The 12,991-nt window shown below is 44.1% G+C and overlaps 1 protein-coding gene across 3 annotated transcripts in view; it reads right to left on the bottom strand.

Moving 5' to 3' along the window:
- COL4A6 (collagen type IV alpha 6 chain) overlaps positions 1-12,991 on the bottom strand; it is a 457,507-nt gene that overhangs the window by 59,874 nt on the left and 384,642 nt on the right. For all 3 annotated transcript variants that reach the window (XM_033945312.1, XM_033945314.1, XM_033945315.1), the window contains 3 exons: positions 10,027-10,208; positions 5,468-5,531; positions 2,949-3,023 (listed from right to left, as the gene is read on the bottom strand). In XM_033945312.1, coding sequence (XP_033801203.1) covers positions 2,949-3,023; positions 5,468-5,531; positions 10,027-10,208 — 321 coding nt within the window. The remainder of the gene's footprint in view (positions 1-2,948; positions 3,024-5,467; positions 5,532-10,026; positions 10,209-12,991) is intronic.

The raw sequence follows: 12,991 nt of genomic DNA, 5'->3' as shown, positions 1-12,991 counted from the left end.
GTTGGCCGTTTTCAAATTAGGTGATAGTGCAAACAAGCATGTCGGGAGATTCTCATCTCCCTCGCCTTCTTTTACTTTTTCTCTCATGCCAAACTCTTCACGTTCCCTGTCCCTAGAACAGCCAAAATTACAGAGTTTGTTTAAAAGGGGACCGATAATGCAGCTGCAAAACATGCAAGAAACACTCACTATAGGATGGTTATATGTCAATATCCAAAATTTTTATGAAGCTACCTAGACACCAATACTATAAGTACCGTATTTTCACTCATATACCGCGCACCCGTGTAAAATGAGCACACGGGTATACTGCGCGGGGAACACAAATTTATGTAATAAAATGTTAATATAGCGCGCACACACGCGTATACTGCACATGCTAAAACCTCCTCCCGCCTACTCCGAACCGGCATCCTCCCCCCGCTCGCGTCAACCCCCCTCCCCCTCTGATCCGAGATAATCTGATCCGGTATTCCCCCTGTGAACCGGCATCCTCCCCCCCCCGCTCACGTCATCCCCCCTCCCCCGCAATCCTACATCCCCCCCAGCACCGCAAATACAACTCTTACCCGATTGGGCACCAGCACCAATGCACAGCATGTGCCAGTGGATCCTCCCTCGTTGGTTTGGGCTGGGCTGGGCTGGGCCGGGCGGTGCGAGAGAGATCCTCCTTCTTCCTGCGCCGGGCTGGACTAGGCTTTGAGCATTTGCGCATGCTCAAAGCCTTCTGGTCTTGCTCTGAGCATTTGCGCATGCTCAAAGCCTTCTGGTCTCGCTCTCTCCAAGATAATCTCGGAGAGAGGGAGACCAGAAGGCTTTGAGCATGCGCAAATGCTCAAAGCCTAGTCCAGCCCGGCAGAGAAAGAAGGAGGATCTCTCTCGCACCGCCCGACCCAGCCCAGCCCAGCCCAAACCAACGAGGGAGGATCTTCGGGCACTGGCATTGGCACATGCTGTGCATTGGTGCTGGTGCCGGTGCCCAATCGGGTAAGAGTTGTATTTGTGGTGCTGGGGGGGATGTAGGATCGTGGGGGAGGGGGGGTGACGCGAGCGGGGGGGGAGGAGGATGCCGGTTCGCAGGGGGAATGCCGGATCAGAATGTAAAAAAAATTTGTATAACGCGCTCACACGTATAACGCGCATGGTTATGCACGGTTTGTAAAATCGTGTATAACGCGCGCGTTATATGCGTGAAAATACGGTAATAAGGAAAAAGAAAGTGGCTTAGTTAATTAGTGTCAAGTGGTCCTGAGGACAGCACAGGTTTCCTTAAGCTCTAGTGCTTTGAATTTTTGCACCTTTCTGACATCAGCACTGATGGCTTTTTAGTTGTTTGAGTGGAGGTGGGCGCTTCCTGGCGCAGCATGGTTTGCGAAATAAGGATTTGCATATTCTCTTGTTGAGAGTTTTGAGTACAACGTTGAAGAGATCCAAGAAGCTATTTTGGGATTATAATCGTCGGTTGAATTGTTCCTGGGAGACTGCACAGTACTGCAACATTAAGTTAAGTTGTGTGTATGCAAATTAAACTGTCTATTGTATGAGTGTGTTAATATGCAGGGTTCTCTTCTTCAGTTAATCTTTGCTTCCCCCTCTTGGTGTTTAGTGGTCACTGAAGGAATGTTTAAACACATTAGTTTATGCCCGGTTTTTATGCTAGAGCGTTTTTCTCCTATATGGTAGGAGTTTTTACCCTCTAGTTTGTTTTCCGGAGCAGACCTGTGATAGGTACCATGTTTCCCTGAAAATAAGATAGAGTCATATTAAGTTTGGGTCCAAAAAACGCACTAAGGCTTATTTTGGGGTTTGTCTTATTTTTTTCATGTACAACAATCATCTCTCCCTTCCTCTCCTCCACCCCAATTCTTCCTCTTTCCTTTCTCCCCCCCCCACCCCATGTACAGCATCATTCCTCCCCTCTCACCCATCCCCTTGTGCAGCAGAACCCCACCGACCCTCCCACCGTGAGACTGACATACCTCCAATCCTAGGCCTCCTAAAGCAGCAGGGGTGGGAGTTGCTGAATCGACGAGTCCATTTTTTTCAGCAAATCAGGCAGCACTAGTGTCAGGGATGGAGTCAGGGAGTGTCGAGGAGATTGGGGGGGGGGCTTCGGGGGTCGATCTTAACTAGGGCTTATTGTTTGGGTGGGGCTTATATTCGGAGCATCTTAAAAAATCATGCTAGGGCTTATTTTCGGGGAAATAGGGTATATACTCTTTAATGAAGTTTTTATTTCCTGAGTTCTTATCCTTTGGATTTTGAGGTCTAATTTGTAATTGAACCATTTGTGCTGTCCTCAGGACCACGTGACACTAATTAACTAAGACACTTTCTTTTTCCTTATTACGGATAGATATACTCGTATATAACGTTTTCCATGAGTGCCCCAAGCCAGAAATCTGCTAATAATAGCTACCAAGTCTATATTTTTAATTGGAAAGATTTTTCAAAAGTGGATTATAATAATTGGTGGAATATGCTGCACTTATATGTTAAGAATGAGAAAATGTTTGCTTTTAAGCATGATAACAGTGAAATTTAATAAAATATGGAATATAGTTTTTAGATAAGACGATTAATGTGATACAAGATAGTTGTAACAACCCAGGACTAATTGTATTTTTTTTAGTATAACTTAAGATACTTGTTTGTTTGTTTTATGGCTTGTTAAAAAATTTTAATAAACTATTTTTGGGGGGAAAAAAAAGAAGAAAAGGAAACTTAGCATGGAATCCACCTCTTAGTGCAATGAAACTCACAAGAGCTCAATGACTTGTGCAAAAATGATTGCATGGTCTTGTAACAAGTAAATATAAGATTATTTGAAGTTCCACTAAGACATGACAATATATGCTTTCATGATCCTAGCTAATAAATTTGCCTTTTTGGGTCTTAGACTTAGAATCAGCAGTGACATGTACAGACTGGCCCTATATCCTCATTACCTGGGATTCCAGGCACTCCACATTCTCCTTTTGCTCCAGGCCAACCAAGCTGTCCTGTGGAATCTCCTCGATCACCTGGGAAGACAACAGTAGGCTTTATCTAATCTGCTGGTTTCAGGTTTGGTGGCATTTCATTACCAAGATACTTCCTCACCATGGACATTTCATCACCCAGGCATAGGCATGTTTAGCAATTTAGACAAGGGGGATGGGGACTCGTATATCACCTTTTTGTGGCTTTGACACTCAAAGTTGACATTCAAAGCGGTGGGCACTGGAGGATTAAGTGACAGCCCAAGGAGCGGCACTGGGATTTGATCTCACAACCTCGGGGTGCAGAGGCAGTAGCTCTACCAGTGAGCCACACTTTAAGCTCTATGACTTGTGCCTAAATTATAGATGGCATTTTAGCTGTTAAGCTAGTATTTTGTAATGGAAAACCAACACCTACTAAAAGTGGCTGTTGATACAGGTGCACCAGTATAGAACGTCCCTCAAAATGTAGGTTAGGCCTACAAGTATTTACAGGTGGTGAATGTAGGTGAGGAGTTAGCGGGCAGAATCTTCTGCTGCTGGATCTGCACTAGTGTTTTATGAAGTCACACAGGCTCCTATGTAGCTTTATAAAATAGTGCCACAATAGGTGGCTTCCTGCTCACTTAACCCTGGCGCCCTATTCTAAAATTACTTTCTTAGAGGACAATTTTTAAAGGGAACGTAGATTTAGGTTACTAGAGAGTCCCAAACAGAAGCCTACTCTATAAAGGACAGTAGGCACCTGGTTTCTTTCACATAATACTAGTTAACTAGCTATATACAAACATATGCATTCAGGCTCAAGCACTTGGGTGCTGGCTATTAGGATTGCCGATAGCGCAACCAAACTTGCTACCACCTTAAGAGGAAGTGGTAACTGAAGCTACTGGCAGTCCAGGAGCACAATGCACTGTGGGGGTAAGTTCTCCACTGCCCTCCTCTGTTTTCCTCCCCCTGAGCCACCCTTTGTATAATCTGACAGCAGCCACTCTCTATACTGCACCCCTGTACACAACACAGGGGTGTCGCTTACTTAATGAAATCCTTGTCACATCAAAAGATAAGATGTTAGGCCATAAGCTGTTTGGTTGTGAAGAACCCACAACCAAACAGACCTTGATCACCAGATATAGTGTCGCCTCCTTTTTTATTTGTAAAAGTTTGGAATGACCTCCCCTTCTATGATTAGAGTCCTCTTTCATTTACCCTCTTTTCGTAAAGCATTGCAGGCATATTTATTCCAGAAATTTATTAATGATTTTTTTTCTGTTTCAAATAATCATAAATGATTTTTTGGCTTAAAAAGATACAGTTCCTGTTCTGGGGCTCCTTCTACTAAGGTGCGCTAGGGCTTTAACGCGCAGAATAGCGCGTACTAGACCTTAACGGCAGCATTGAGCGGGCGTTAGTTCTAGAAGCGAAGCGCGCAGTGTAGCACGCGTTAATTTCCTGCGTGCGCTAAAAACGCTAGCGCACCTCAGTACAAGGAGCCCCCTAACCTCACGTAAAACGTATTAATATTCTGTGAACCGAGTCGAGCTCTCTTGTTGGGATGAATCGGTATATAAAATCAAAGATTAGATTGATCTACAAGTTAAATAGTTCTAAATCTAATAGATGCTGGCACTGTCATTTAGACATTGGGACATTGGATCATCTGTTGTTCTATTGTCCTTTGATACTTAACTTTTGGAGGTCAATACGGGGTAGAATTAATAACATTTTGGAATCGTCAATTCCATTAACGTATGAGGCGGTCATTTGCGGTACAATATTACATGATAAGCCCCTTATAGATCAATATAAAGGCCGTTTTTTCCTTATAATGACTAGGAGAGTCATTCAGATGATCACCCGAAACTGGAAGAACTATGATCGTTTAAATTTCTCATTCTGGTGGGCAAGTCTTTGCTCCAGTTATAGATTTGAAAGGATGGACGCTGATAATTTGGGCCGGGGTAATATATTTAAATTAATATGGGGCCCATTGACATCTTATGTTACCTCTTTATAACTGATTACTGATGTGAGTCAGCTTTTGTTTATTTAGGTACATATCCAGGGAGGGGTGGGGGAAGATTATTTCTGTTTTAGTTTTCTTTTAGGGTACTTACATTTGGAGGTGGGTGAATGGATGGGAAGATATCATTAATTAGAATAGGGTATAGTTTTTTGCGGTAATCTATGTTTTTGTGTTTTATTGAATAGTTATTAGGTGGGTGGGTGAAGGAAATAAATGTAGAGTTTTGGGAGGTTTTTATGCCTATAATTGGTAAGCACCATAAAAGGTAGTATACCTGTGCAAAATTTTCCTCCTGTTTTTTTTTTTTTAATATATATTTGACAACTGATCTTTATAGTCCTTGTTCCTACAGCATAAAAGCCTTTTTTTTTCCCTTCAAAATTAAAATAAAATGCAGGTTCACCAATCTTTCTGTGAAGTCACTTCCAGTAAAGGGATTAAACTCTATCTTCCTGCTCACCCTGTGGTCCAGGAAAGCCAGCAATGCCTGGGGATCCAGAAATTCCTGGAAAGCCTTCTGTACCCTAAGGAGTGTTGAGAGTGCTGTATTAATAATGATTATCACATGCACCAATACTACTATCAATAGTACAATAAATGTAGGTGATCTCTAAATTGAGAGCGGGAGCTTTTTGTGGGAAATTAAAAAACCACAACCACATTTATAAAAAGTTTAACTGACTTAAAAGTGCTACACAGTACTGATTCTGCTGAATTGCAAAAATAAAGCATAAGTTTTCAATAAAAGCTATCTACGATTAGAACGAGATCTGGGTTTGATTCCCAAGCCTGACTTGCTCCATGAATCAGACAGCGGCTGGTGATGCTGTGGAGGCTACATCTACATTATCATCAGGGGAGAACAGTCTCAGTTATTACACAATAGCAGCACTTAGAACCAGGCTTAAGGTAGAGGCCATAGAGGCCGACTGAATTTTGGTTTTGACACTGAAACCAGACTGAAATTTGAGTTCAAATTTCACCTGAAAACCAAATTCCCCATCACCACCGCAAGTCTTCCTAGCTCCAGACTCCCCTCCCCAGAGAGAGTGGATCTTGTTGAGTCACCACCCTCCCTCACAAGGCATAAAAAAGATCCGATGCTTATTGCGGGGAGGCAAACATTTGATAATATTCGTAGATTGCTTCATTTGATTTGGTTTGTACAACATGAAAAGATACCAGCATTGCTGTTGAGTGCTGACGCTGAAAAGGCCTTTGATAGGGTGTCGTGGCCATTTTTGTTGAGCACTTTATCAGCTATGGGAATTAGAGGACAGTTTTTTATGTGGATTCAGATTCTATATACTAAGCCGTTAGCAGCTCTCCGGATTAATGGGGGGTATACAGATTCATTTCAGTTAGCTAGAGGAACAAGACAAGGTTGTGCGCTTTCGCCACTACTTTTTGCGTTGGTGATGGAGCCTTTTGCTTCTCATGTTCGAGCCCAGCAGTATATTCATGGCATGGTTTGTAATGGACTTTCCACAAAGTTATTGATGTTTGCTGATGATGTTATTTTTACTGTAACTGATCCTTGTGTTACTCTCCCGGGTATTATAGGTGAATTGTCTGCCTATGGCGCTGTATCTGGATTTCGGACCAACATGGATAAATCTGAGATATTGAATTTGTCAGTTCATCCAAGGGATTGTGCTTTTTTGAAAGCTACTTATTCTTTTAAATGGGCATCTAAATCTATACGTTATTTAGGAATCAATGTGCCAGCGCGGCTTTGCTCTTTGTTTGAAGTTAATTATCCAGCGATTTTGCAATCTCTTTGGGTTGATTTGGATAGATGGGAGAATGTCTCCTTATCATGGTTTGGTCGCATACAAAGTGTAAAGATGATGGTATTGCCGAAGCTACTTTATCTTTTTCAGGCTTTACCAATTCCTTTGTCTGCTGCTTTCTTTCGTGGGGTGGCTAGAAAAATTTTTAAATACATTTGGAAGAGTCGACCCCCACGGGTGCCTAGGAATGTGTTGTATCAACTTCGCTCTCAGGGGGGTATGGCTGTACCCTGTTTGAGGCGTTATTATGAGGCTGCTCAACTGAAGTCTTTTTTGAGTTGGTGTAAGGATAGATCAAAAAGTTGGGTTCGAGGGGAAAAAATTTTGGGATCGGAAGAGCTTTGTCGGGTGATCCCTTGGTTAAGAGTGGAAGAGGCTCGACAAATGTTTAAGGGGGCTAACCCTTTTTTGCAACATACGTTTGTGATGTGGATTAGGTTGCGTAATAGGTTTTTCCCCTCTCGATTGTATTTTCGTAGTACCCCGTTGTGGGTTGCGTGGGGTTTTGCACCAGGAAGATCTGATTGTCGTTTTCGGGTTTGGGCTCAAATGGGTCTTATGGATTTGGGAGATTTTGTGGAAGAGGGGCGATTATTATCATTTTTGGAATTGAGGGAAGCTTATGATTTGCCGCCGACGGATTATTTTCGCTATCTTCAAGCAATAGATTTTATTAGGCGCAGGGCTTTTGATGATGTTTGTTTGGAAGAAACCACCCTAGAGTGGGCAATTATGGGTAGTAGTGGTAAGGGGTGTATTACTAGATTCTATAAAGCTCTTATTCAACAACAGGCTCCCCCGGTAAAATATCTATCTCTTTGGGAGGGACTTTTACGCCCAGTGCCACCGATTATTAAATGGGAGCGGGTGTTTAGTCGCCTGCTTCGAGTTTCTATAGCCAGCTCTTTGGTGGAAAATGGATATAAGATGCTTTATCAATGGTACCTAACACCCCAGCGTCTTCATCTCATGTATCCTCAAGTATCTAATTTATGTTGGAGACGCTGTGGTTGTTTGGGTACCTTCCTTCATATCTGGTGGGATTGTCCGAAGGTAATCCCATATTGGGATATGGTATTTGAACTATTATCTGATATTTTACATACCACGATTTCTCGAGCTATGGGTAGTGCTCTTTTACATCTACCTTTGGTTCCATTGTCTTCTAATACACATAAATTGGCTTGTTATATTTTTACTGCTGCTCGTCTTTTGTTAGCTGCATATTGGAAACAGGCCTTTCCCCCAGGTCGATTACACTTACTACGAAAAATTGATTTTATTTTTCGTATGTCTAAATTGACGGCATTAACAAAATCTCGTCTTACACCCTTTTTTAAGGTGTGGAATCCTTATATTCGGTGGTGTGAATGTCCTTCATGATCTGAGTGTTTAGCTACATTTGTGTAACCCTGTGTGAAAGCTGATTTTGGGGTGGGTTAGGGGGGGAGGTTTATTTTGATTTATATGATTCTTTTTTGCATTGTGCTGAAGATTAAAGTACAACTTTATCTTTTTACTAATTTGGGGGGAAGAGGTTGGAGAAAATGTGACATTGTAGATATCTGTTTGCTTAACCTCTGTGTCTTTGTTTTGTATATTTGAAAAATTTATTAATAAACAATTTACAAAAAAAAAAAAAAAAAAAAAAAGATCCGATGCCTCCCCCCCAAGCCTCGATCCCTGTCAAGCAAATATAGGTCTGCCCCAGCTTCCATTCACCTCTGTAGGTATCCCCGGGCCTACATGGTTAAGTTCCTAGGGGGAAATCAGGCAGGAGTGATGCCTACTTGCTCCTGCTTGGAACTAATCTGCAATTCAAAATGGCTGCCCCAACCTCTAGAGGCACCCTTGCAGTACTTCAAGTACCACGAATACTCAGGAATTGTAATGGGGGCGGGGCTGGGGCAGTTTTAGATTTTCTTCAATGGATGGGAGGTCAGCTTGTGAGAGGGAAGGGGGGGCACCAGACACTATTTCAGTTTAACTGGGCACTGGTCGATATTCCAACCATTGTCTGGTTGAAGTTGACATATAAAGTTAGGAGAGCTTTTTTTCTGTCTTAACTTTATGCGCTTACCTAGTCAGTTAGTGGTCTGAATAACTTAGAGGTTGGCCATTTAGCAGCAGTATTCGGTGGCACCGTCTGGTTATGTGCTGCTGTACATTGGTAGTGAGCCCTGACCAGTCCATTTAAATGGCCAGGAGCCTTCTAAACTCCCCTTAGGTGCCAACAGAAGTGGCCAAAGATTCAATCTCCACCTGCTGCAGAGTGAACCCAGTGAGGCAGGCTTTTGGCGCCCTTAATCTGGAGTGCTTTGACCTTGTGCATCACTGAATTGCTCTGTAAGTCAGCACAGAATGCTGTACAAGGAATTCTCTTTAAAAATTGCATGCAGCTCCCTGGCACAAAATACTCATAGAAATACAAAGACTACCACCACCAGGCTAAAAATTGCAATCCAGGTGGGAATACCATGCTGTATTTAAATCTGGGACTGGTCAGGTTTTTATAGCATTTACAGGCAAGGGAAGAAGATGGGATTTGATATACTGCCTTTGTAGTTACAATAAAAGCATGTTACCAGGTCAGGGACTTAGTTTGTCCTTGGGACAATGAAGGGTTAAGTGACTTGCCAAGAAAAACAGGAAAGGCAACCTAAGGTGCTCAGTTTCTATATTATATCGATTAAGACTCGACACGCAAACTTCATCTTTTTTAAAGACCAATAACAATAAGGCTATTTTCATAGGTGATATCATTTAATGCTATAAGTACAAGATTCAGACCCTTGAAGCAGGCCAAAGTGGCCGAAACATGCATTTGTTGAGTCTTAATCGATATAATAAAGAAATCGAGCATCTCAGGTCGCCTTTCCTGTTTTTCTTGGCATTCTACTTTGAAGAGATAGTACCACCTGCTTCTTTTGAGGGTTTAGTGCAGTGGTTCCCAAACCTGTCCTGGGGGACCCCCAGCCAGTCAGGTTTTCAAGATATCCCTAATGAATATGCATGAGAGAGATTTGCATATAATGGAAGTGACAGGTATGCAAATCTCTCTCATGCATATTCATTAGGGATATCTTGAAAACCTGACTGGCTGGGGGTCCCCCAGGACAGGTTTGGGAACCACTGGTTTAGTGAATCACCCAGAAAGGAGCTTCAGTGAGAATTGAATCTACTTCTCCAGGTGCTCAGCCTACTCCCCTCAAAAAGATATATTTACACTTTCTCCAGGAGATCCAGGGAATCCTGCAATGCCACTTTCTCCTTTAGGACCTGGGAAGCCAGCCGATCCCAATGGACCTGGGATGCCTAGATCTCCAGGGAATCCCTTCTCTCTGCCTGGGGATCCTGGGGAACCTGGAAGTCCAGGGAATCCAGGCTTTCCAGGTAATCCTTTGTGACCTGTTGAGAGAAAAACCACAATCGTAGTCCACAGGTACCAGGAAATAAGCAAGAAAATGTATTTATTGTACTTCAAAATTGTATTACCTGCTCTATCTGCAGATCTAGGTGAGGTACAATAAAATATTCATAAAATCACAAATATATCTATATATATATAAAATCGGAGGTATGTATGTGTATATGTATGTATGTATGTATGTGTGTGTGTATGTGCCACGATCACGCAAAAACGGCTTGACCGATTTGAACGAAACTTGGTATGCAGATCCCTCACTACCTGGGATGATATGTTCTGGGGGTCTCGCGGCCCACCTGCACACGTGGGCGGAGCTACAAACATAAACTCAGATTTCACCCATTCATGTCAATGGAAAAAATGTAAAAAGCTGCCATTCTCACAGTTATTCAAAACCGGCTTGACCGATTTGAATGAAACTTGGTATGCAGATCCCTCACTACCTGGGGTGATATGTTCTGGGGGTCTCGCGGCCCACCTGCACACGTGGGCGGAGCTACAAACAGAAAATCAGATTTCACCCATTCATGTCAATGGAAAAAATGTAAAAAGCTGCCATTCTCACAGTAATTCAAAAACGGCTTTACCGATTTGAACGAAACTTGGTATGCTGATCCCTCACTACCTGGGGTGATATGTTCTGGGGGTCTCGCGGCCCACCTGCACACGTGGGCGGAGCTACAAACAGAAAATCAGATTTCACCCATTCATGTCAATGGAAAAAATGTAAAAAGCTGCCATTCTCACAGTAATTCAAAAACGGCTTTACCGATTTGAACGAAACTTGGTATGCTGATCCCTCACTACCTGGGGTGATATGTTCTGGGGGTCTCGCGGCCCACCTGCACACGTGGGCGGAGCTACAAACAGAAAATCAGATTTCACCCATTCATGTCAATGGAAATAATGTAAAAAGCTGCCATTCTCACTGTAATTCAAAAACGGCTTGACCGATTTGAACGAAACTTTGTATGCAGATCCCTCACTACCTGGGCTGATATGTTCTGGGGGTCTCGCGGCCCACCTGCACACGTGGACGGAGCTACAAACAGAAAAAGCACAGTTACTTACCGTAACAGGTGTTATCCAGGGACAGCAGGCATATATTCTCACATGTGGGTGACGTCATCTACGGAGCCCCGGCGCGGACAGCTTTTCAAGCAAACTTGATTGAAGTTTCAAGTTTGCACACTGCACCACGCATGTGCATGCCTTCTCGCCCACTAGAGGGCGCATCCCACCTCGTGGTCCTCAGTTCCATAACTAGCAAGGAAGCCATCCCCGGGGAGGCGGGCGGGTTGTGAGAATATATGCCTGCTGTCCCTGGATAACACCTGTTACGGTAAGTAACTGTGCTTTATCCCAGGACAAGCAGGCATGATATTCTCACATGTGGGTGACCTCCAAGCTAACCAAAAAAGGGCAGGTGGGAGGATGGCAATTTAGGAAAACAGATTTTGCAAAACTGACTGGCCAAACCGGCCGTCACTCCTGGATAAAGTGTCCAGGCAGTAATGAGAGGTGAATGTATGAACCGAAGACCAAGTGGCAGCCTTACATATGTCCTCCATCGGAGTGGATCGGAGGAAAGCTATCGAAGCTGCCATCGCTCGGACCTTGTGCCCCGTGACTCGATCCGGGGGAGGAAGGCCAGCCTGAGCGTAGCAAAAGGAAATGCAAGCGGCCAACCAGTTAGACAGAGTGCGCTTGGAAACTGGATGCCCTAATCGATTGGGATCGAAGGACAAAAACAATTGAGGAACCTTCCGATGAGACCTGGTGCGTTGAAGATAATATGCCAACGCCCTCTTACAGTCAAGCGTGTGAAGCGCCGTCTCGCCAGGATGGGAGTGGGGCTTCGGGAAGAACACAGGAAGGACAATGGACTGATTGAGGTGGAAGTCAGAAACAACTTTAGGTAAAAACTTAGGATGGGTGCGGAGAACCACCTTGTCGTGATGAAAGACAGTGAAAGGAGGGTCCGCAACCAAGGCTTGCAACTCCCCAATCCGCCTGGCGGAGGTGAGGGCAATTAGAAACACCGCCTTCCAAGTCAGAAATTTCAAGAGGGACTTGTTGAGTGGCTCAAACGGGGGTTTCATCAGTTGAGCCAGAACCACATTCAAATTCCACACGACAGACGGAGGCTTAAGAGGGGGACAAACCCTGAGTAAACCTTTCATGAAGCGTGTCACCAAGGGATGGAGTGACAGAGGGCGTCCCTCCAGAGGTTGGTGGAAAGCAGAAATCGCACTGAGATGAACCCGCACCGAAGTGGTTTTCAAGCCGGAGCGTGACAAATGAAACAAATATTCTAAAACCGAGGATACCGGAACTGATACCGGATCCAGGTGAAAAGACGAGCACCAGGTGGAAAACCTGGTCCATTTCTGCGCATAGCAAAGCCTCGTCGAGATCTTGCGGGAGGCTTCCAACACCTCCTTCACCGATTGAGACAGGTCCGGAGGAGTCAGGGAATAAGAAACCAGGCTGTCAGGTGCAATGACTGCAGATTGGGATGTAACATGGATCCTTGACTCTGAGACAGCAGAGAAGGAGAGACAGGCAGGGGAAGAGGCTCCCTGGCACTGAGCTGGAGCAGCAGGGAGAACCAGTGCTGACGCGGCCACCGAGGTGCTATGAGAATCATCGTGGCCGTGGACGATTTTAGGTGTACCAACGTTCGCATGATCAGAGGGAACGGAGGGAATGCATACAGGAACCTCCCTTCCCAGTCGAGTAGGAAGGCATCCGCTTCCAGACG

Source organism: Geotrypetes seraphini, chromosome 5 (assembly GCF_902459505.1).
Source record: "Geotrypetes seraphini chromosome 5, aGeoSer1.1, whole genome shotgun sequence".
Classification (NCBI taxonomy): domain Eukaryota; kingdom Metazoa; phylum Chordata; class Amphibia; order Gymnophiona; family Dermophiidae; genus Geotrypetes; species Geotrypetes seraphini.
Note: the sequence above shows the minus strand (reverse complement) of the source record. Positions and strands in the feature narration are given on the sequence as shown.